Genomic DNA, 25533 nt, shown 5'->3' with positions numbered 1-25533 from the left:
TCCCTGGAAGTGCCCAAGGCCAGGTTGGAGCACCCTGGGATGGTGGAAGGGGTCTCTGCTCATGGTGAGAGATCTCAAAGGTCCCTTCCACCCAAACCATTCTGGGATAAAAGCTCTGCTTCACATGGACTGCTGAGGATCCTCCAGATCTGCCAGGGTGCTTGAAATGCCTGTGGCTTGCTAAAGGAGACTGCAGAACTGACAGGATTCAAACCAGACACTCCTGCCACAGCTCCTGGTGAGGAACACAAACACATCCCTGCAGTGTGCAGTAATCAGGGGAATCTGACAGGATTTCTTACCTGTGGCAACAGTTTGGGAGCAGGGCAAAAGCAGAAGAGGAAATAAGGAGAGCAGAATCCCACAGAAGCCTTGAGCTGCTGTAAGAACACGTTCCCTGCAGCCCTTACAAACTGCATCTCTTGGACTGGGGGAAGTTATTGATCCAGTGCAGCCTGGCTGCTACTGAATTATTCAACTAAAAGCCTGTGACAGCTCCTTTCACAACACTGCTCTCCCTCCTCCCCCGAGGGGACTGGGAGCTGATTGTGTTTCAGTGCTGCTGGTCAGCAGCCAGGAGCTCAGGCTAGTGGTGACTAATCTTGCTTTTGTTTGGCCATGGCAGCTCACTTGCTTTAATGCTCCTCACTGGAAATATTCCTCTAACACCCTGCAGTCCAAAAGGCTCTGAGTTACCCCATCAATAAGAATCCTTCAGGTAGCCCCTCAGCACCTGGTAAAACTGCCATGAGGCATTTCAGAATGAATCTTTTCCCTTTTAAAAGCCTTTTTGGTTTAACGTGGCTTCTCTCTCTCCCTCCTACACAAAATGGGGCAGCTGTGATATCTTGGGGGATATAAGCACATAAGTTGCTTGCTGGTATTAAAAACATCACTGAAAAGAGTCTCTGGATGGTGGCCAGAGTCCATAGGGCATCTGCTGCCTGAAACATTTGCTGAGGTTTTCTCTGTGTGCTGACAGAGGCTCTTCAACATCCCCCTGCTAAATTTCCTCCCTTGAATTAAAGCAAAACAACATAAAAGAGAGGGAGCCATCTGGATTGTTAATGCACTATCAGTAGCTTTCTAGAATTAATCCATCCCTTGCCAGGCTGAATTACTAAATATATCAGCCAGATTGGTAATTTCCAGAAAGACCCAAAATTTCCACCATGTGGGTGTGAGGGGATCCTTCCCTTTGGAGAAGCCTGGATTTAACTACCTGATCTCACCCTGCTGCAAGGAAATCTTTAAACCCTGCACAGTGGGATTAGATCTCTCCCTAAATGATGGTTTGGATCAGCTGGCACCAGTTCCTGCACTATTTCAGGCAAAAGTATCAACAAAAGTATCAGAGCAAAAATCCACCTCCCCACTGTTACCTCATTTGGCTGCTCCCCATTAGACACTGCACTGCTGGAAAGCAGGTGGTTTGAAATGAAGAAAAAAAGGTTAAAATCCCACAAAAAAAGGATTTTGTGGAAAAAATAAAGGTTAAAATCTCACAAACCTTTTCATGAAGGCAGGTTTCATCTCCAAACTGTAAATCTTGAAGTTCCTCAAGGGGGTTTTATTCAAGAAGATGTCACCAATTAAGCCTGTGAGAGCAATGGGGGTAATGAGGAGTTGAGGAACAGCTAAAGCTGATGCATTTTGCTATTTGAATCTGAGGAACAGCAGGAGATGGAAAGCAGCCACGTTCTGCAATGGAATTAGAGTCCATATGGTCCCATTGCTCATGCAGACTGAGTGGGCAGCATCTCTAAACTCTGCCCTCTCCATTCCCTCCTTTCCTCAGCTCAGCAGGGCCTCCAACCCTCCCAGCAGAACCCCCTGGGATGTGCTGGGGCTTGTGGGGATGCTGGGGTTGGAGCTGACCATGCACAGAATTTTTTTTAAAGCAGTCAATCACTTTTTAAAGCAGTCAATCACTTTTTAAAGCAGTCAGTCCCTTCTCTAACAGGCACAGCAAAACACAACTGAGCCAGCACCAACGCCCAGGGCTGCTCCAGGGCTTTTCAGCCCAGGATTTTAAGGCACCTGAAGAAGTCATTCACCTTTAGCAGCTTTTTGTTGAAGGCAAAGCCTGCTCCTATCACAGCTCTGAGGCTGCCTGGGCAGCACTGAGGTTTATGCAACGTTTCTGCTTTAAATAAAATCAATACAGTCACGTGCCTAACTCCATTAATCCATTTTATAGAGCTTTTGCACATAGTTCCCCACTAAAATAGAATCAACCCCTTCCAGCCCCGCCACTGTGTGTGATAGGCTTGAGCATTTCAGTCAATTCTGCTCCAGGGGATGCAGTTCCCTCCTCCTGACATTGTGTGAGCTTTTAAATGGTGTGATTCTCAAACATCAACCTCTCCAGGGAAAACACAGATTAAAAAAGGTATTTTCCTTCCCTCCCTGTGAAGTAATATGCTCAGAGAGCAAGAGAAAGGGAGCTGAGCATCACCTAGGAAACCCAGAGCAGAGCAAGAGTCATTGATAGGCCTGGGTTTAGCTGTACCCTTATAAAATAAACCTTGGTGCACTGAGCAGCCACTGCTGCTCCTCTGAGCACTGCAGACAGGGGGGAGGATGATTTTTAACTCATTCCCACTGTGTTGTAGCCCAGCTCCCTCACAAACATGGTGTTAACAAACACCTGCAGAACAGAGCACAGGAGAGCAGAGCTCATCAGTGATGTCAGAACCACATCCCTCAGATGGGTTTGGGCAAGAAATTGTCTCTGAACCTAGAACTCAAATGTCCATAACTGTGCCACTGTCAGCAAAGGTGGGAATAAAATAATCAAAATATTCTCAGGACATTCAACATTCTGATAATTCTGTTTAAATATAAGTTCTGCTTTAATTCTGTTTAAATATAAATATTTAGCAAAGTGGAACTAGAAATTAGCAACCAGAAGTTGCTCTGATGAACAGAGCTCATCAATGATGTCATATTCACATCCCTCACCTGGGTTTGGGCAGGAAATTGTCCCTGCTTTGAGGCAGGAATAAAATAATCAAAATATTCTCAGGGCATTCAACATTCTGAATTTTAAAGGTAAGTTTTAGCAATGTGGAACTGAAAATTAGCAATTGCTCATCAGTGATGTCAGAATCACATCCCTCAGCTGGGTTTGGGCACGAAATTGTCTCTGAACCTAGAACTCAAATGTCCATAGCTGTGTCACTGCCCACAAAGGTGGGAACAAAATAATCAAAATATTCTCAGAACATTCAACATTCTGGTGTTTAAAGATAAGTTTTAGCAAAATGGAACTGGAAATTAGCAACTGGAAGTTGCTCTGATGAACAGAGCTCATCAATGATGTCATATTCACATCCCTCACCTGGGTTTGGGCAGGAAATTGTCTCTGCTTCAACCTAGAACTCAGGTGTCCACAACTGTGCCATTGTCAGTGCAGGTGGGAATAAAATATTCAAAATATTCTCAGAGCATTCAACATTCTGATGTTTAAAAATGTTACAGGTTTTAGTAAAGTGGAACTAGAAATTAGCAACTGAAGTTGCTCTGATGAGCAGAGCTCATCGCTGATGTCACAATCCCATCCCTCAGCTGGGTTTGGGCAGGAATTGTCTCTGATCCAGACCCACCTTTCCTCTGCTCGTTCAGTGCTGGCCCATAATTGACACGGCCCCGGTTCTCCACCAGCAGCCTCAGCTGCCTGAAGCCCTGCTGGAAAGACAAAAGGACAAACATCAGCTGCACCAGCCCTGCCCTCAGCAGAGGTGCTGAGGGGGAAAATGGCACCACCTTTGGCAGCTGCCAGTTATAAATTTACTTTCAAGTTCTCTATTATTGCTGCTGCTTTATAATGAAGCAATGGGACTATCTTGGGTTAAGAATTTATTGTTTAGATAAACATCAGTCTCAGAGGCTGTGAGATTTTAAAGGAATAAGCAGCTGGCTATAAAGCAGTCACAAGTTCTTTGTTACAAGACAATACATAATTTACTAATCTAATGCACAGATGCTACAAGGTTTATTTTGCTTTACTAACATCACCTTTACTTACTTATCACCTTTCCTTACTTCTATACTGCACTGTGGATACTTTTATTTAATAGGCTGTTTTCTCACATCCACACACATGCTCTGTTATAACTTCTAAACTCAGCTTACCACACCCCTACACTATAAACCCCTCACCATCTTATCAATACTTTCCTACATTATAAACCCTTTGACATATTATCAATAGTTTCCTACACTATAAACCCTTCACCATCTTATCAGTTTCCTATATTATGAACCTTTCACTATCTTATCAGTTTCCTACATTATAAAGCCTTCACCATCTTACCCAATAGTTTCCTACATTATAAACCATTCACATCAATACAGTTTCCTACATTATAAAGCCTTCACCATCTTATCAATAGTTTCCTACATTTTAAATCCTTCAGAATTTTATCAATAGTTTCCTACATCTTAAACCCTTCACCATTTTATCAATAGTTTCCTATTTTATAAACCCTTCACCATCTTATCAATACAGTTTCCTACATTATAAACCTTCACTATTTTATCAATAGTTTCCTACACTATAAACCCTTCACCATCTTACCAGTTTCCTATATTATGAACCCTTCACCATCTTATCAATAGCTTCCTACATTTTAAACCCTTCACCATTTTATCAAGTTTCCTACACTATAAACCCTTCACCATCAGTTTCCTACATTATAAACCCTTCACCATCTTACCCAATTCAGTTTCTCACTTAAGGAATATTCTTACTTACAACTACAGAAACAAAAGTTTATGGTTTTTCTACTTAATGTCTGTGGAATTTATTTTTACATCAATCCAAGGCTGCAGATCAAACCCTGTAGAAGTTTTTGTCTTTCCCTTTCCTACAGTTCTCTACTGCAAACAGGGAGGAACTCACAGCCTTTGCACAGATTTCTGAGTTGTTTTGTTTGGTTTTTTTTATCTTGAATTTTTAATTCCCATTTTAATAGCACCCACAGAGGCAGAAATGGAGTTTGACACAGGACAGGCTCGTGCCATAAACTCTCCCACAAGCCCTAAGAACAACAATGCACCCTCAGCTGCTCCCACAGCCACACAGCTCTGGTGAAATGTGCTCAATCAATACAGAGTCCTTAGTGCCAGCTTCTGCCAGGGTAAAACTGCTCTCAAGAGAGACATTCCTCCTCATTTAATCTGAGACCCAAGAGCCTCCAAAACCTGATTTGTGCTAAGGAAGAAGCAGCCTGCAGAGATTTAATCTGCAATAACAGGGTACAGGTACTCAGTGTTGTGGCTGTGTAAGAAGGCTGGCAAATTTTCTGCAGCAAGGACTGCAATAACTTCAATTTTCTCCATGGAAAAGCATTCAGACCCCACTTTTCAATCACCAATGGTAACCTGGCAGTGAAATCCCATTATTTGTGTCTGATTAGGGTACCAAGCTAGTCTGGGGTAGAGGAGGTGCCTTTCTGAGCTTTCTCCCTCTTCAGTGATCTTGTTATCCACACCCTGAGCGATCCCCTGGAGTTACCTGTCCCTCAGGAATGGAGAGCTCCACTGAGTTGTAGTCCAGCTCCCCCACATACACAGTGTTAACAAACACCTGCAGAACAGAGCACAGGAGAGCAGAGCTCATCAGTGATGTCACAACCACATCCCTCAGCTGGGTTTGGGCGGGAAATTGTCATAATGATGTCAGAACCACATCCCTCAGCTGGGCTTGGGCAGGGAATTGTCATAATTATGTCATAACCACATCCCTCAGCTGGGCTTGGGCAGGGAATTGTCATAATTATGTCATAACCACATCTCTGAGTTGGATTTGGGCAGGGAATTGTCATAATTATGTCATAACCACATCTCTGAGTTGGATTTGGGCAGGGAATTGTCATAATTATGTCATAACCACATCCCTCAGCTGGGCTTGGGCAGGGAATTGTCATAATTATGTCATAACCACATCTCTGAGTTGGATTTGGGCAGGGAATTGTCATAATTATGTCATAACCACATCCCTCAGCTGGGCTTGGGCAGGGAATTGTCATAATTATGTCATAACCACATCTCTGAGTTGGATTTGGGCAGGGAATTGTCTCTGCTTGAACCTAGAACTCAGGGGTCCACACCTGTGTCACTGTCAGCACAGGTGGGAACAAAATAATCAAAATATTCTGAGAACATTCAACATTCTGATGTTTAAACAGAAGTTTTAGCAAAGTGGATCTGGAAATTAGCAACTGGAAGTTGCTCTGATGAGCAAAGCAACTGCTCATCAATGGTGTCATAACCACATCTCTCCAGCTGGATTTGGGCAGGAAATTGTCTCTGCTTCAAACTACAACTCAAGTGTCCATAACTTTCTCACTGTCAGGTGGGAATAAAATAATCAAAATATTCTCAGAATATTCAGCATTCTGATGTTTAAAGATGTTACAAGTTTTAGCAAAGTGGAACTGGAAATTAGCAATTGCTCATCAATAATGTCATAATCACATCCCTCAGCAGGATTTGGGCAGGAAACTGTCTCTGCTTGAACCCAGAATTCAGGTGTCCATAACTCTGCCACTGTCACTGTGCCATGTCAGATGGGAATAAAATAATCTAAATATTTTCAGAATATTCAACATTCTGATGTTTAAATATAAGTTTTAGCAAAGTGGAACTAGAAGTTAGCAACTGGAAGTTGCTCTGATGAGCAGAGCTCATCAATGATGTCACAACCACACCCCTCCAGCTGGGCTTGGCCAGGAAATTGTCTCTGCTTCAAACTAGAATTCAAATGTCCAACTCACTGTCAGCACAGGTGGCAATAAAATTATCAAAATATTTTCAGAATATTCAACATTCTGATGTTTAAAGATGTTGTAAGCTTTAGCAAAGTGAAGTGGAACTAGAAATTAGCAACTGGAAGTTGCTCTGATGAGCAGAGCTCATCAATGATGTCATAATCACATTCCTCCAGCTGGGCTTGGGCAGGAAATTGTCTCTGCTTCAAACTAGAACTCAGGTGTCCATAATTGTCAGCAGAGGTGAGAATAAAAGAATCAAAATATTCTCAGAACATTCAACATTCTGATGTTCAAATATGTTACAAGTTTTAGCAACTCAAATGTCCATAACTGCGTCACTGTCACTGTGCCATGTCACATGGGAATAAAATAATCAAAATATTCTCAGGACACTCAACATTCTGATGTTTAAAGATGTTACAGTTTTTAGCAAAGTGGAACTGGAAATTTAATTAGAAGCTATAAGGGTTTGGGTCTTGGCTGAGAAGTGCAAATTTGATGTTTTCTCCCCATTTGCTGCCCCACCCACCCTGAGTGAGCCCTGTGCCCCTACCTGTGCCTGGTTCTAACTCTGCCACTGTCAGTGCAGGTGGGAATAAAATAATCTAAATATTCTCAGAACATTCAACATTCTGATGTTTAAATATAAGTTTTAGCAAAGTGGAACTATAAATTAGCAACTGGAAATTGCTCTGATGAGCAGAGCAACTGCTCATCAATGATGTCACAATCACATCCCTCCAGATGGGCTTGGGCAGGAAATTGTCTCTGCTTCAAACTAGAACTCAGGTGTCCATAATTGTCAGCAGGGGTGGGAATAAAATAATCCAAATATTCTGAGAACATTCAACATTCTGATGTTCAAATATGTTACAAGTTTTAGCAACTCAAATGTCCCTAACTGTGCCACTGTCACTGTGCCATGTCACATGGGAATAAAATAATCAAAATATTCTCAGGACACTCAACATTCTGATGTTTAAAGATGTTACAGTTTTTAGCAAAGTGGAACTGAAAATTTAATTAGAAGCTATAAGGGTTTGGGGCTTAGCTGAGAAGTGCAAATTTGATGTTTTCTCCCCATTTGCTGCCCCACCCACCCTGAGTGAGCCCTGTGCCCCTACCTGTGCCTGGTCCTAACAGCACGTGTGGGAATAAAACAATCAAAATAATCTCAGAATATTCAACATTCTGATGTTTAAATGTTATAAGTTTTAGCAAAGTGGAACTGGGAATTTAGTTAGAAGCTATAAGGGTTTTTTGCTTAGCTGAGCAGTGGAAATTTGAAGTTTTCCCCCATGAGTGAGCCCTGTGACCTACCTGAGCCCGGTCCCGGACGTGGTCCCTGCTGTGCAGGTGTCCCCCCCCAAAAATGACAGTCTCATAGAGCACATATCCATAGGGCTGCCCAATGCTGTCGTTCAGGGGCAGATTCTCCATGTTCACAGGGAACTCTGACTTGATGGGCTGCAGAGGAGAAGCAAATTCAACATCAGGAGTGGAAATTCTTGTAGGGGCAGCTCATTTAAAGCTTCACTCTGCCACAGGTGAGAGCCTCTCAACCCAAAATCCCTCCTGACCAAAGTACCAGAAAAAGGAGCCAAAGATTTGCAAAAGTGTAATTCCAAGAGAACAGAAGGAGCAGTGAAAAAAGGGAGATAAAATTCAACATCAGGAGTGGAAATTCTTGTAGGGGCAGCTCATTTAAAGCTTCACTCTGCCACAGGTAGGAGAGAGCCTCAAAACTCTGGTCCAACCCAAAATCCCTCCTGACCAAAGTATCATAAAAAGGAGCCAAAGATTTTCAAAAGTGCAATTCCAAGAGAACAGAAGGAGCAGTGAAAAAGCTGAGATAAAAGATTTGCTGCTTTTGCATATCCTTGGTAAAAAATCCCCCCAACCTCATCCTTTTGGGATAAGAAGGAGCACAAACTGCTCTAAAAGTTGATGCTTTTTAGGTCTGGGATGCAGTGAAAGAGGTGTCAGTACCTGCAGAACTGCTGGCAGCACATCCCACAGAGAGATGTACTGGTGCAAGAGGATGGCACCATAGGAGGCTTTGCTCTCAATCATGGGAGGCAGAGGAAGGGGCTGGCCTGGGGTGCAAAAGGAAAGATGGAACAAAGATTTCAGACAACACAAATTCAACATCCCTCCCTTGAATTCAAGATATCTCCTTCCCAGAGAGATATCTGGGAAGGATATCTCCTTCTTTGTCCTCCCATCCTTAATTCCCAACCAAGCTGAGCCCCAGCAGGGACAGTTTCAATAATTCCCAATCCATCCCCAGTTTCAATAATTCCCATCCCAGCAGAGCCCCAGAAGGACCACTTTCAGTAATTCCCAACCATCCAGAGCCCCAGCAGGGCCAGTTTCAGCAATTCCCATCCAAGGAGAGCCCCAGAAGTGCCACTTTCAATAATTCCCAATCCATCCCCAGTTTCAGTAATTTCCAATCCATCCCCAGTTTCAATAATTCCCAACCATACTCAGTTTCAATAATTCCTAACCATACTCAGTTTCAATAATTCCCAACCATACTCAGTTTCAATAATTCCCAACCATCCCCAGTTTCAATATTTCCCAATCCATCCCCAGTTTCAATAATTCCCAATCCATCCCCAGTTTCAATAATTCCCAACCATCCCCAGTTTCAGTATTTCCCAATCCATCCCCAGTTTCAGTATTTCCCAATCCATCCCCAGTTTCAATAATTCAGTGCTGTGGCTCCTGGGTTGCTGATTACCAATGACCATGCTGAAGAGTTGTCTCAGCTTGAAGAATTTGGATGTGTAGTCCCCAGCCTCTGTCAGCACAGCATCATAATCTGGAAAAGCAGAACAGCAGCACGTGTTTTAAAAATATAAAACAGCTCTGGGATGGCTTCATGAAAGAAATAAAAGCCCCAGGCACAATTTTCATGGCATTGTCTGCAGAATGGAAATCTGTACACTTTAATCTGAGAGTGAACATCACTAAACAGCCACAAAATTCCTTAAATTAGAGAAGAGCCATTCACACTTTCAGAGATCTAATTTGCACATATCCAGAATTTCACACAGGATAAAGTCAACAATTAACTATTTTAACCACGGGCTGTTGGGCTGAAAAGAGATTTATGGTAAAATTTGACTTGGTAAAATTAAAAAATGGTGTTTTGGATCATCATCTCTCCCTAGAAAAAGGAGATCTCAGTTAATAATCTGTGACAGCTCTGTTTAAAATTCAGAATAAGGGAATCCCCCACTTCCTGGGAGGGCTGAGAATTGGAATCACTCATGTAAACTCCAGGAATTTACTTCTGAGCTGTGTCCTACCTCATCCCTCAGGACAAAGTGGTTGTGCTGATCACTCCTGAGTGTGGCTGGTTACTGTCCCAGCCCAGGGCAGGCAGAGCTGCACAGGCAAACCAAACTCACCATAACTGGTGACATCTGACTTGTACTCATCAGCTTCCAGAGCCCCGCTCATGAAACCAAAGTTGGTGCCTCCATGGAACATGTAGAGGTTGATGGATGCTCCTGTTTTGAGGATGCTTTCTACAGTATTCACCATCTCTGCAAAAAATAAAAGAGATTTTTTGCAGTGCCAGGGAGGCCACAGACACAAATCTGGGCCAGGAATTGCAATCAGACACATTCTGGTCACTCCTGTCAGTCACAGTGATTGGTGTTGGGATTTGCCCTCAGTAAGGGGCAACACATCTACAGATGCATTTAAATACTAAATTCAGTTATAATTATTACTATCATCATCATTATTAACAACTAAATTATTTGAATGTATTAAATATTAAATATTTAATACATTCAAATAATCCTCCAGGTGAAAAAGGGGTAAGGCCTCCAGCAGGAATTTTGCTTTTAAGAAGAAGAGTTGCAAAGACTCCCCAGCCAGACTAAGGACCCAATTACAAAGACAATTGCAGGAAGATGAAAGTTGTTAAACCAGTCCTGTATAGCTCTGCTTTCACTGCTCTTTACATGCCCTGAGGGTTTGTATTTTTTAGTAGTAGCCTTCCAAATGAGCTTTTAACCTGGAGAGGGTGCTGCACTCACAAGGGGCTGAAATTCACCACAAAATGTTCTGCAAGAAGAGTGTTTGGTGCTCACCATCTGCATCAAAGACATAGTGAGGGCCTCCCCAGTTATCAAACCAGCCAGTCCAGTACTCCATCACCATCTTGGGCTGGTCTTTCTGTCAAGAGAAAAACAAGAGCTCAAATGGATCCAGGACAGGCCTGCAGCCACCCCTTTGTTCTGCAGCAGCGTTGTTGAAGCAAGAGGAGGAGTAGGATGAGAAGAGGGAAGAGGAGGAGGAAAAAGGAGAAAGGGAGAAGAAAAGGAGAAGAAAAGAAGAAAAGGAGAAGAAAAGGAGAAGAAAGGGAGAAGAAAAGGAGAAGAGGAGAAAAGGAGAGGGAGAGGGGGAAAAGAGAAGGAGGAAGGAGAAGGAGGAGAAGGAGGAGAAGGAGGAGAAGGAGGAGAAGGAGGAGAAGGAGGAGAAGGAGGAGAAGGAGGAGAAGGAGGAGAAGGAGGAGAAGGAGGAGAAGGAGGAGAAGGAGGAGAAGGAGGAGAAGGAGGAGAAGGAGGAGAAGGAGGAGAAGGAGGAGAAGGAGGAGAAGGAGGAGAAGGAGGAGAAGGAGGAGAAGGAGGACAAGGAGGACAAGGAGGACAAGGAGGACAAGGAGGAGAAGGAGGAGAAGGAGGAGTTTATTTTCTGACTCCAATATTTACGGATTTTCAAAAGTGACACTGGATTGGAGGATGAAATTGTCACCACTCCAATGACACAGGAAAACCAACAGTCCATCAATTTTCTCCTCCTCCAGAGAGGAATGTAAAAACAATAATTATTTTAATTATTTACACAAAACTGTGTGAGAAGCTCCATTACAAGCATGCAAACATCAGAAGGCTCAGATGAACTCAGAAGAACAGGGAGACAGCATGGTGCCATGGTTTTACAGGAGGGTTTTCTTCTCAACTGGCACAGCCCAAAAGGCACCTGAGGAGCTCTGAACAAGGAGCTGTGGGCCAGCAATGCCCAGCACAGGCAAGCAGAGCTTTGTGCCTCTGCTAGTCACAAAGCACAGAGCACACAATCAGGTGCTGTCAAACACTGCTGGATGCTGCTGTTTGGCAGAGCTGGAGCAAAGGGACAAACCAACTGTCAGTGTTTAGTTCTTGCTAAAAACACCCATTTATAAATGTCTGCTTATCTGCCACGCCACTGGCAGCTGAGAGCTTGCAGGTGCAGGGCAGCCAGAGCCTGCCAAGGTACAGCAGCAGACCTGAGCTGCTTTAATGCCTTTTTAATGCTGCATATGGTGCTGGCAGGGAAGAATTTGCAGGAATTAGGTCTTCATTAAAGGCTCTGCACACAGAGCAATTGCTTCCCATTTGTCAGTGCCTGGCAGCTCCCTGAGGCCCTGCAGATCCCTCCTGTCCCCATGGCATGGGCAGGGCAGTGTGTGCTCAGCCTGGCTGCCCCTCCAGCCTCCTGGGCTTTAATTCCAGGCACTTTTGTGACAGGGGTTTTGTTTAATGCCACAGGAACTGGCTGAGGTAAGTGGCATTAAAGAAATTCGTGTTTCATTAGGAGAAAACAACTGCCTGTAATCATCTAAACATCCCTGGAAATACATTTAATCAATCCATTCCCAGTGAACCAGGCAAAGAAGGGATTTGATCAGCTTCTGGAACAAAAACCCATAACAAGGAGAAGATAAAACAGCTCCATAACCCCTACAAACACTTCTTATCTCATAACTGGTGTGGCAAAGGAGGAGCTGCTCCTTTGGGGCCACATGTGGTAGGGAAAGTGCCACCTTCTGCTCTTTTGCAAGGTTTGGGCAATTTTGGCAGACCTAAAGGAGGTGAAAGCACTTCCAGCAGAGCCTCTTTTGCCAGCACAGGGCAAGAAAACAAATGCAAGCTGTAGGATTGAACATCCAGCATGGCAGCAGGGCTCCCTCCAGAGCCAAGAGGTGAGCAGGGAATTGATCAGGGCTGGGGCAGATCCCAGCTGCTCACATCCTCCATCTGCAGCAAGCAGAGCACAGGGAAAGAGAACAGAGGGGGTAAGCAGAGAGATAAACTGTCACTGACCCCAAAACCTGCCACTCCCTCATCACAATCAGGGCACTGTTCACACCAAGTGTTCATTAATTAATTAATTCCCTCCCTGAGGCAAACCTCTGATAGCACAGAGGGGTTAAAAATGCTCAAGTAACAGAGTAAACCCTCATAAATCCACCCTGAATGAGGCCCTGGAGGTGAACAGCCACAGCTGCAGCACACCAGAAAAGAGCACCCACAGCATCAGGGGGGAAGAGTTTGGGAAAAAGATGATGGAAATTCAAGAGAGAGATTTGATAATTGTGCACTGGGATGCTCTGGGTATCACCTGAACAAGTCTAACCCCTACCAGCTAAACACAGGGCACAGCTGGATGAAAATCCTTTTTAGAAGGACAACAGGACACTTAAATCCTCCTTCCCTGATTCCAGGAAGGAAAATTTTGTCAGGAGAAGGACAACAGGACAGTTAAATCCTCCTTCCCTACATCCAGGAGGATTTGGCCTCGTGAGAAGGAAGCCCCAAACCAACACACAATACCCAAATCCTCCTGAGAAGGAAGCCCCAAACCAACACACAAATCCCAAACCGAGTATCAGTGCTTCACTTCCAGTGCTAGGAAACATGGATGAGATGAGCAAAGTGTTTCTGCAGCTCACCTGCACTGTGTCCAGGTATTTCAGCAGCCCAGGCTCCAGCTTCTGGAAGTTAACAGTGGCCAGTGCTAGTGGGAAAGGAAAAATGTATTAATTTACACTCATCCAAAATGTCTAGGGGATCATCTCAGGCCAGCAGGAGGGAACTGCAACACCTCCTGAACCCCCAAAACATCCTCCTCAGAACCTCCCCATCAAAGCCTTCACTGGTGTGCAGAATCCAAGAGAACCACAGCACAGAGTGGAATCCTCCCAGGCCATCTTTCACCTCTAATGTGCACAGATATTAGAGAGAGAGAGCCTCAGAGCAGCTCCTGGGGTGTCACCAGCTCTAATTAGAGCCTGTAAAGCACTTGGAGATCCTCACTTAAAAGGCACCACATAAAGGCAAATTTATTACCAAGGCCTGTGTGGATGGCTCGGTGCTCTCCCAGGCTTTAGCTGCAGGAATCCCTTCCCAGGCAATATCCCAGAGCCTGTCATGTCTGTGGGGGTGACAGAGCAGCCACAGCACAGGAGAGCCACAGAGAGCTGCAAGTGAAGGGTTCTCTGTCCTTCTGCACATCCTCAGGCTCTGCAGGAACTTCAGTCTAACAAGATGAAGTTTAATTATAAAAGTCCAAGTGCCCAGTCCTGCATTTTGGCCACAATAACCCCTGTAATGCCACAGGCTGGGGATGGTGTGGCTGGGCAGTGCCCAAGCACAAAGGCACCTGATGGACAGACAGCTGGACAGGAGCCAACAGAGTGCCATGGGGGCCAAGGAGGCCAAACTGCTGGCCTGGGTCAGGAATGGTGTGGCCAGCAGGAGCAGGGAGGTCACTGTGCCCTGCACTGGGCACTGCTGAGGGCGCACCTGGAGTGCTGTGCCCAGCTCTGGGCCCTCAGCCTGGGCAGGACCTTGGGACACTGAGCTCCGAATTTGCCAATGGCATCAGTTACAGATTGGGTCACACTTTCAGTTCATTGTCCCTCTGCAAGCCCTGAATGGACCCAGGAGGAGCTGGACAGTGATGGTGTCTGGTAGATAAATTTGAGACTGATGGAAGAGCTGCACTCAAGTTATCTTATATATCCATATCTCTATGTTATATCTATACCTGCACATCCAGAGGGGCTGGGAGCACAAACCCTGAGAGGGACCCCTGAGGGAGCTGGGGGTGCTCAGCCTGGAGAAAAGGAGACTCAGGGGTGTCCCCATCACTCTCACAGCTCCTGAAAGGTGCCTGTGCTCAGCTGGGGCTGGGCTCTGTCTGCAGCAGCACTGACACAGCCAGAGCACACAGCCTCGAGCTGTGCCAAGGGAAAGAGGTTGAATAGCAAGAAAAGGTTTTTTCCAGAAAGGGTGATAAAGTTCTGGAATGTTCTGCCCAGGGAGGTGGTGGAGTCCCCATCCCTGGGTGTGTTTAACAAAGCCTGGATGTGGCACTGGGTGCCAGGGTTGAGTTGAGGGGTTGGGGCTGGGTTGGACTCCATGATCTTGAAGATCTCTCCCTGTCAGAACCCAGGAAATTCCTCTGGCTGCCCTGGAGGGCTCCAGCCCCTGCCCAGGGGGCTCAGAGACCTTGGCACAGAGCCCAAGACCCCTGTGCCTTTGATTTAGCCCTTGGAAAAAAAAAATTGCCAACCTTTATATGAAGAATTACAAGTCAAGAAAGTTTAAGTAGAATAATAGTTAGTTTGTCACAGGGTGATAAATAGATTTTTGGGGTTTATAGAATGGGGGTTCAGGAGGCAAGATGGAGGGATCTGGGTGTGTCCAGCCTTTCTCCTTGTTCTTCTTGGCCTCCATCTTCTGCTGTGATGGTGGCACTTTTTGACTGGTTTAGAGTAGAAGCTCACTGTCTAACATAGGTGATAGGTACTGGAAAGCAATTGTAAATGTAGTTTTTAGTATAAAAAGATGACACCACCCTGGGGGCAGGCAGAGTGCCTGGACTGTCCTGCTGAATCCTGGACCTCAGGATGGACAGGAAAAAGAATTTTATAGAGAAGGAACAATAAACAACCTTGAGATCGAGAACTGAAGAGCTCTGACTCCTCCTTTGACCACTGGGCTGGGAAAAGAGACTTTCTAACACATCTGGGGGTCACTGTGAGCAGCCGAGATCCCGAGATCTCCCAGCCCAGTGATTCTGTGAGGGAACACCTCCTGCAGGACAGGACCCTAACCTGGGATCAGTGTCCCAGCCCCTGGCACACATTTCCACCATTTTTGTATCTCCCAGCCCTCAGTCACGCTGATATTTCCCCCAGACAAACTCTGCAGCAGCAATGATGTGATTCAGCATTAAAAATTGACTCCTAACAAGAGAGCTGCTATCAAACCCAGCCCCAGTTGTGTCAGGCAGAGCACTTCAAACAGAATATTTACAGAAGGAAAAGCTCACTTCTCACTATTTATACCTTGATTTTAATAGGCTGACCTGTGTAGTGAGCTGAGCTGGAGAACTCAGCACAGAAAACACGAAAGGAGAACAAAATAAAGCGTGGATTTAGCACTGATGTAATATGTTAGTTGGCAGTTCTGAAGGAGAACATGCCCAGCTCTGCTTTTCATGCAGATTAACAGCACCCATGGTAAAGAGAACCATCCCCAGAGCCTTGTTTATCCTCCTCATGGGATGTCCTTCCCACACACACACACAGGGAATCCCACCATGGTCTGGAGGGACAGCAGAGGCTTTGTCACCCAGCAGCTCCCAGAGGGGCTTCACCAGGTCAGATCAGCTTGGGAATCTTGGAATCAGAGTGGGATTGGGATGGAAGAGACCTTAAACTCATCCCTGGAAGGGCAGGGACACCTCCCACTATCCCAAGGGATCCAAACCCTGCCCAGCCTGGCCTTGGACACTTCCAGGGATGGGCAGGGATTCCTGCCTCTCATTTAACTCCTTCCTCACCACCCTGCTGTTCCTCACTTGGAGCCCTGGTTATCCCACACATCTGTGAGGAACCCTGAGGGAGCTGGGGGTGCTCAGCCTGGAGAAAAGGAGACTCAGAAAAGGAGACTCAGGAGACTCGGCCTGGTTGAGCCTGCAGACACCCCTGGGTGATGGGGGCTGTCCACAGGGCTGAGATGGATGGATGGGGGGCACCTGAGCTGCTCTGCACGTGTGAGGAGCAATATTTGTGTTTCCTAGGCCCCACTGAGCTCAGTGGTGAGGGCACACCTGGAGTGCTGTGCCCAGCTCTGGGCCCTCAGCCTGGGCAGGACCTTGGGACACTGAGCACATCCAGAGGGGCTGGGAACACAAACCCTGAGAGGAACCCCTGAGGGAGCTGGGGGTGCTCAGCCTGGAGAAAAGGAGACTCAGGGGTGTCCCCATCACTCTCACAGCTCCTGAAAGGTGCCTGTGCTCAGCTGGGGCTGGGCTCTGTCTGCAGCAGCACTGACACAACCAGAGCACACAGCCTCCAGCTGTGCCAAGGGAAATACAGGCTGGATATCAGGGAAAAGTGTTTTACAGAAAGGTGATAAAGTTCTGGAATGTTCTGCCTGGGGAGGTGGTGGAGCCCCATCCCTGGGTGTGTTTAACAAAGCCTGGGTGTGGCACTGGGTGCCAGGGTTTGGGTGAGGTGTTGGGGCTGGGCTGGACTCGATGATCTTTAGGGTCTCTTCCAACCTGGCCATTCCATGAATTCTCTAAATTCTGTGATTCTGTGATCAGTGACACCCTGGCTCTCTCAGACTGTTGTGACATCCAGAGGCAAACTGGGATCAAAGGGCTCCCAGCAGAACACAACACTCCAAACAAGGAGGAGCTCTGAGCTGCCAACATTCCCTCCCTCAGGAGATGAGGCCAAGGCAGGGATTTCTCCTTTCTCCTCCTCGTGACAGCTCTGTGGCAGGCACACAGTGACTCTGTGTGGTCACAGCTGAAAACTGCTGCACACCCAAAAACATCCAAAGGATTTTTTCACCGTGCTGGAGAAGGCCCATGACTCAGTAAATGAATTTATCCCTCTCATATTGACATGGAAAAGCAAAAGGAGGGAAAAAAGGAAGGGAAAGTCTTTCCCTTTAATCATCTCCATGCCTGAGATTGGAAATTTAACACTATTTATGACTGAGTGATCACAGGAGCACTGAAAGGCTGTACCCTGCAAATCCTAAATTTGGGGAACGGTTACACCCCAGGCAATTGGAAACACAGGAGAGAGCTGAGGCCAAGCACAGAGTAAATCCCAGCTGAAATGACCCCAAATTCTGAGAATCAGAGCCCCAAACAGATTTAGGGCTCAGTGAAACTCAAGCAGCCACACCTTCATTTCTTCACAGGAAAAAGGAGGAGAATGCTAAGCAACATTTAAAAACCTTATTAGAATTATACTTTATAAAGGGAAAATGGGCATCCCTCTGCATTCTATATAATGGGCACCCTCCTTTCCCCATCTAAGGTTTTACACCCCAAAATAAGCTTGCTGAGAAGATAATGCTGCCCCACAAACTATTGCTACATCTACTGCTTAAATATACAACTCAAAATCAAGGTTTTAATTGACCTTTTCCTTCTTTTTTTAATTGCACAGCATCTACCTTAGGAACAAGTTACTACTGCTAGTAATTGCTGAGGAACTTGTTCAATATCTGTTGAAACAAAGCAAGAAATAGCATTTTCAGCCTTGTAAGAAATGCTGGGTGCTGCCATCTCTTGACTCAGTGGGAAGTACAGATGCCCAACCCTTCACAGAGTGTTACACCTCATGTGGAAAATAAATAATTCTAAACCTTTCTGGGAGGGGTTTGGGTTTGTCCTGGCTGCCCCATCCAGCCAAGGGCTCCCTCCTGCCACAAACAGCACTCAGAGGGTGAATGAAAGTCCTGTTTTCCTCCCTCAGCTCTACAAGCACTCACCTCCTTTCACCAAGCCAAAGGACAGCCCATTCTTGTTGTCTGAGGTCATCAGCAGCTCCACAATCCCTCTGTTTAACAGGGCCTGGGTTAAAAAGAGCAAAAGCCGTTGTGGTAACAGAATTTAGCATTTCTCAGGGTATTAAAGCACTCCAGTATCACTTCTGTGGGTTCAGCCTGCAGCTGGCAGTGCCTTGTAATAAATACTATCCCTGTGATATCTCCCATTCCTCCTGGAGCTTTCTTGCCCACTTTTCCCAGCTTAAAGACCACAGGAAAATCTTATTTTGTCTTAGAAAGCTGGATTGGTTTCTCACTGATGCATCCAACTTCAGGATTATAGCTTCTGAGATCAAAGTAATAAACAGCTTCACTGCTTTCATCAGGAGAGGGATTCAGGTGGAGGGAGGAAAGGAAAAGCAGCTCAGGCTTCCCAACTGCCTGACAGTGGGAGCTGGAAAGAGGGAAGAGCTGATTTTTCAAGGAACAGCATCACAGGACAGCTCAGGGACAGATGTTTTTCAAAAATCAATGAATTTATCAAAGATCAATGAATGAATGGTTCCTCAATATTACAGCACCAGAGGAATCAGCACTCCAAGGTTTAAAATCCACCTGCACACATGAGGATCCTCCCATCAGGATTGTTCTCTTGCAGCTGCTCCTGAACAGAACAGTGGTGATGTCTGGAAATCAGTTAATTAACCACTCATTTCACTGCACCTCCATTGCAGGAGCTCTGAGAACAAGGCTTCAGTCTCTTCAGTCCAAATTCCTAATTGTGAAATGTGATAAAATCCTTTGTTTACCGTCCTTACCTGCACTAAGAGCAGAGCTGGGCATGAAACCTTGCAACACAGAGCCTACAGACAAACCCAGCCCAGAGCCAGGACAAGCTGGTGTCTTCTTCAACCCATCCCCACCAAATTTACACCTGAACAATGCTGGATTCAGGCAAAATTCAGCTGCTGAGGGAGCTGGAATTTCTAACCAATTTTACCAAGGTAATTCTTGGAGCACTGCATTAATGCTGAGTTTCTTCCCCTCCTTTTGAGTGGAAATGCAAAACAGAGGAACAGCAGAGCTCCCACACATTCAGTGCCTCCCAGAGTGCAGCAGAGATGCAGGAATAGAAGCTCAGTTCTGTGTGGGAAGGGCCATGTCAATAAATCCTTTCACTTTTAGGAAGGCAAAGGTACCCAAAAGGTGAGCTAAGCACAGGGAGCTGAGGTTTTGTGTGAGCTGTGGGTGTCTTCTAATGAGTTTGTTAATTCCAGGAAGGTGCAACTTAGTCAGAGATGACAGATGTGAATTCATCACCTTGCCACAAACCAGAACAAAGACTCAGAGCCCCACCTCACATCAGATCCCACTGCCACCAAAAACAAACCCTGCAAATCCTGCTTTCCAACATTTCCATCCCTAACCACTATTCTGTGCTGGCTCTTGCAAATTGCACACAATCCCAGAATATGATGAAACAGCACTGCAAAAATACACCCACCTGGCAGGGAGATCTGTCCTGACAAGTCTGAAACAGCACAAACTTTCCTCACCAAGGAAAGCAAGGCCAAGCCTGCAGCCTGCTCAGACCCCCAGAACCTCTGTGTCCCCTTCATCCAGGGCTCTGAAAAACACCTGCTTGCCATTATCTCTAATTTGTTTGTGTACAAACTTTATATAAACCTTGTAATGAGAGTTAAACCACAAGATGGAGTCAGTGCAGGAGCTGACACAGCCCTAAGGGGATCAGCACTCCTGCCAGGGATTGGTTTGTTTGCTCTGGACACCCTGAGCAATGGCACAGCCTGAGCCTCAGGGTGCTCACCCTGAATTAAGCCCTACACTCCTGACCATCCCATCCTGGCTATCCTCTCAGCAGCCCTAGGAGGATGAACAGGACTCAACCAAACATAAATCTGAAAAATCCTGGCTTTTTCTTCCATCTCCCACCGAGGCTGAATAGCAATCATCATCATCTACAACCCTAAACTCACCCTCCTCAACTTCTACCTATACACTGTAATAACTGCAACCATCTTCATCACCCTAAACACAATCAAAGTCCTAAAACCATCTACCCTAATAACTAAAAATAAAGCTATCCACCCTAATAACCCTGAGGGTGATGCAGCTGGGCTGCCCAAAAGGTTCCAGAAGGATCCCATCATCCTGTCAAGCCTGGATGGGTGACCCCCCTGATGTGCAGCAATGCCTTTAAGCATTCAGTGAGAAGAAATTAAACATTACATTTTTCTTCCATCTCCCACCCAGGCTGAATAGCAATCATTACCATCTACAACCCTAAGCTTACCCTCCTCAACTTCTATCTATACACTGTAATAACTGCAACCATCTTCCTCACCCTAAACACAATCAAAGTCCTAAAACCATCTACCCTAATAGCTCAAAATAAAGCTATCCACCCTAATAACCCTGAGGGTGAGCCTCAGGGTGCAGCTGGGCTGCCCAAAAGGTTTCAGAAGAATCCCATAATTCTGTAGCAGAAAAACAAGCCTGGATGGGCGACCCCTCTGAGGTGCAGCAATACCTTTAAAAATTCAGTGAGAAGAAATTAAACATTGCATTTTTCTTCCATCTCCCACCCAGGCTGAATAGCACTCATATCATCTACAACCCTAAGCTTACCCTCCTCAACTTCTATCTATACACTGCAATAACTGCAACCATCCTCCTCACCCTAAACACAATCAAAGTCCTGAAACTATCGACCCTAATAACTCAAAATAAAACTATCTAGCCTAACAATCCTGAGGGTGAGCCTCAGGGTGCAGCTGGGCTGCCCAAAAGGTTCCAGAAGGATCCATCATCCTGTCAAGCCTGGATGGGTGACCCTCCTGATGTGCAGCAATGCCTTTAAGCACTCAGTGAGAAGAAATGAAACAACAAACCCTGTAAGAACAGTGCAGATCTCATCACCTGCCTGCCCTGCACTGCTGCTGGAGGCAAACCAGCAGCTCAGAGTGCTGGCAGATCCACCAGGATAATCCAGCCTCCCTGGGCATGGGCCAGCTCCTCACCACTGACTCACAGCAGCCAGGGCACAGTTTAATCCCTTTTTGACAGGGCTAAGGGAGGCATTAGGCAAATGAAGCTCCCTGAAGCTGAGCCCCAGATTACACAGGTTTAGGAGGGTGCTGGTGACTTGTTCCATTCAACTTTCCTGCCAGGAAAGCCAACAAAGAGAAACCTTTATCAAATATCATCTAGGAGAGGCAAAAGAGGACTGCAGGTGAGAGCTGCTTCAAGGCCAGCTGTGCAACACAGACACTCCCAGCTCCCTATCTCCCTATTCTCTGGGAGATATAAGAACACAGATTTATCAACACTCAGAGGGTCATGTGCCAACTCTTCCACTCCTGGAGGAAATATCCAAGGAAAATGAAGCTGGTGCTTTCAAGAGTATCTCAAACCACACTCAAAAGTTACACAGAAAAAGGAAAACACTGCAGGGAAGGAGATTTATGGGAGAGATGAACACATAAACAAGTACAAGTGCCACCATTACCATTTTGACATAGTTCATGTAGTTTGGGTCTTTCTTAGGAAAGGAACCATATTCATTCTCCACCTGCACTGCAATGATGGGACCTCCTTTCTTGTACTGTGGGGGACAAAAAAAGGGAGAATGAAAGTGTTCACCATGATTTCTATGCACCAAAAATCCCATTAGCTGGTAGGAAAGATGCTCCAGCATCAGAAGGACCCAGCTCCACCCTCCCATGCTCCCACACTGACAGAGTGGGAGCATTCTCCACCTGCACTGCAACAATGGGACCTCTTTTCTTGTACTGTGGAGGACAAAAAGGGAGGAGGAAGGTGTTCATCATGATTTCTAAGCACCAAAAATCCCACTAGCTGGCAGGAAAGATGCACCAACATCAGAAGGACACAGCTCTACCCTCCCATGCTCCCACACTGACAGAGAAAACAGCCTGTGCTGATTCCTGGTGCATTTTTGAGGCAGTTTTTGGTTATTGTCTGACCCTCTGCTGTCACACAGAGCCCACAGTGCCCTGTCACTCCCAGGGACAGGGACAGGATGGGGCTTGCCTGGAAAGGGACAACCACGCGCATCAGGCGGTCAAAGTAGGCGTCCACAGCCTCTGTGAAGCCCTTGTAGGTCGTCCTCAGCTTCATCTCAGGGTCCTGCAGCAGCCAGCTGGGCAAAAGCAGCAGAGGAAATGTGTTAGACACTCCTGTGCAGTCATGCAGAGGTGTTTCAGCCACTGGCATCAAGTCCCACCTGGGCAGGGATCACTGGTGTCACCTCAGAGCCCACGGTGACACCGTGTCCCACCCACCTCGTGTCCATCTCTCACTTGGAAATAAATCCAGGCTCCAACTCCCAATCTCCTCCTCTTCTTTTTGTTCTGCATTTCAGCCCCAAAGTCATTTCATCACCTCTACCAATAATATTTCAACTCATTTCATCACCTCTACCAATAATATAATCTTATCACTCTAAAGTGAATTCCCTGCATTCCCAAGGGCACTCTGCAACCAAGAGCTCCTTCAAAAAATCCCAAGCCTTTCTCAACTAAAAGATTGCTGTAATTGTTCCCACTGTTTCACTGCTAATTTACTGCTGATTCTGTTTGGAGTTAACAGCAAAAAGGGAAATTTGCTGAAGAGCAGAACAATATAATGCTGTAACAATTTAAGGGGAATGAGCCTGTATCTTCCTTTTCTCAGCAAAATAAGGCCTTAATTAACATCTTTCCAAAGATCTGAATATTCAACTCTTTGCTAAATGTGGCTTTGTGGGCTTAAAAAAATCGTCTCCTCTTTAGCTGGGAAATGAGAATAGTACTGTTGCTCTTTATTAGAATTTTTTATCTGTCTGATTAAGAAAACCACATAGGTGATGTGACAACAAGTGACAACAGATGCACTTCTCATAATCTAACCTGGAGATGGCTTCTGGCTCTGGTCATGAAGAGTTCTGCTCTCAGGAGTAAGTCCCTGACACCTCAACTCTGATGCCAAAGGCAGGTGAAAAGTTAAAAAAAAATAATCCCCAAGTATCTGCAGTGAGGTTTGCGCTGTGTGCAGCAAGGAAAACAAGCGGTAACCTGGCACTGGCTCCACTCAGGAACCACAAAGGTCCCAGGGCTCCCAGAGCCTCCTCCTGCTGGGTTCTTCAGGGGAAAACACCACAGGAGGCTGGGAAAGCTGTGGGGTTTCACTACTGCCAGCCATTTAATGCACATTTCTAGTAGGACTTTTAAAATGGGGCTGAGATGGAGCAAATTTTTACACAAAGCTGCAAATCCTGTCCATGTTATGCAGAGTCAAGGTGCAACGGCAAGATGGGCTCCTCCAATTCTATTTTCTTGTTGTAACCATTATACCATAAAACAATTATTACTATTTTAAACACTCAAAAATATAATTAGAAGAGCTCCATAAGATAATGAGATAATTTCTGTTTTGGGAGCACAGAAAATAAATATCCCCATCAAGCAGCCAGCCATTCCAAAGCAATTCCTCTGAAGGAGCCTCGACTATGGGACTGGGTGTCACAGACATATTTTATGAAAAATCCTTTCATTAGGATCTTTTCTCCTGAGAAGCTGGGAAGTTTCAGCTTCTCCATGTTTTGCTGCTTTGAAATATGATTTGGAGAATTATTTATCCAGCATGTGAAATTGTTTTTACTTGATGACCAAAGACAGCCACCTGTGTTGGGGTTGTGAGCAGTCACAAGATTTTATTATCATTCCATTCCTTTCAAGCCTTCTAATGAAATCCTTTCTTCTATTCTTTTAGTATATAATTTTCTTTTAATATAATAAATATAATAATAAATCAGCCTTCTGAAACATGGAGTCAAGATTTTCATCTCTTCCCTCACCCTGGGACTCCTGTGAAGTCCACTACAATTAAGGAGCTTGGGGTTTTTTTGTCCCTGACGTTGTAATCAAGAGCTTGGGATTTGTTTGTCCCTGATGTTGTGATCAGGAGCCTGGGATTTGTTTGTCCCTGGTGCTTCCCTGAAGGGAACAATTTCCACACTCACCTGGGCAGACCCCCGAGGTCCCACTCTGAGCAGATGTAAGGTCCAGGGCGCAGAATCACCCACAGCCCATTTTTAGCTGCCAGGGAAAGGAAGGCCCTGGGGATCCAGACAGAGGGATTATTGTCTGCCTGCAGAACCCTCACCCCTAATACTCCAAAATCATTGAATTTAGGTAGCAAAGCAGAAGGGAATTGCCTGATGAAATAACCGCAGTGGATTGGTGTCACTGTGATATTTTCTGAAAAATCCCTTCACCAGGATTTCTTCTCCTGGGAAGTCAAGAAGTCTCAGAGAAAATGTAAACAATAATTATCTGATTCACTTCTCCCTGTTTTGCCGTTTTGGAATGTGGTCTGGACATTGTTTACCAACAGGTGCATGTTTGATTGGTTTAATGTGAATTGTTTTTACTTAATGACCAATCACTGTCCAGCTCTTGTTAAGCCTTCTGTCTGTATCCTTCTTCTGTATTCTTTTAGTATAGTTTAGTATAGCATATATAATATAATATAATATAATATGATATGATATGATATGATATGATATGATATGATATAATATAATATAATATAATATAATATAATATAATATAATATAATATAATACAATACAATATAATATAATATAATATAAGCCTTCTGAGAACATGGAGTCAAATTTATCTTTTCCCTCGTCCTGGAGATCCCAGCAAACTCCATAGATTGGTGCTAAATTGATTAAGTTCCCAGAACTCCAGAAGGATGAGGAAAGGGAAGGAAGGAGTCCCCACTGCCTGATCAAGGCACATGTGGAAATAACATCTTCACCCCAACACCACACCCCCCTTCCCCTCCAAAGAGGAGCATTTCCTGACAGAGCTGTCTGTGCCACATACCTCAGGTCCAGGTTTTTACTGAAGTCAAACTTGCCTCTTTCCTTCTCGTGCAGGTTCCATGGCACGTACCTGGAAGGCAGAGCAGGTGAAGGTGAGCTCTGGCATGCTCAGAGAAAAACTGAGGCACCACTATTCCTTTCTGTAGGAGCCACAGAGGGTAGGACAGTTGGGTTGGATGGAGATGAGAGATCTCTGCAGCCAGGGCTGGGAACTTGTGGGTTATTGCAAAAGGCCTGGGTGCAGGGCCCT

General features: G+C 45.4%; 1 protein-coding gene across 1 annotated transcript in view; it reads right to left on the bottom strand.

The window, feature by feature from the left end:
* LOC131567444 (beta-galactosidase-1-like protein 2) overlaps window positions 1–25533 on the bottom strand; it is a 34850-nt gene that overhangs the window by 2500 nt on the left and 6817 nt on the right. Inside the window, exons 4-17 of the mRNA XM_058819062.1 lie at window positions 25285–25353; window positions 24411–24506; window positions 22442–22550; window positions 21897–21992; window positions 18371–18452; window positions 13516–13580; window positions 10892–10976; window positions 10199–10336; window positions 9526–9606; window positions 8769–8875; window positions 8100–8246; window positions 5522–5593; window positions 3609–3690; window positions 1511–1598 (exon numbers count right to left, since the gene is read on the bottom strand). Of these exons, the coding sequence (XP_058675045.1) occupies window positions 1511–1598; window positions 3609–3690; window positions 5522–5593; window positions 8100–8246; window positions 8769–8875; window positions 9526–9606; window positions 10199–10336; window positions 10892–10976; window positions 13516–13580; window positions 18371–18452; window positions 21897–21992; window positions 22442–22550; window positions 24411–24506; window positions 25285–25353 (1317 nt within the window). The remainder of the gene's footprint in view (window positions 1–1510; window positions 1599–3608; window positions 3691–5521; window positions 5594–8099; window positions 8247–8768; window positions 8876–9525; window positions 9607–10198; window positions 10337–10891; window positions 10977–13515; window positions 13581–18370; window positions 18453–21896; window positions 21993–22441; window positions 22551–24410; window positions 24507–25284; window positions 25354–25533) is intronic.

Source organism: Ammospiza caudacuta, chromosome 23, assembly GCF_027887145.1.
Source record: "Ammospiza caudacuta isolate bAmmCau1 chromosome 23, bAmmCau1.pri, whole genome shotgun sequence".
NCBI lineage: Eukaryota > Metazoa > Chordata > Aves > Passeriformes > Passerellidae > Ammospiza > Ammospiza caudacuta.
The sequence above is the reverse complement of the archived record's forward strand: the minus strand, read 5'-3'. Positions and strand labels throughout refer to the sequence as shown.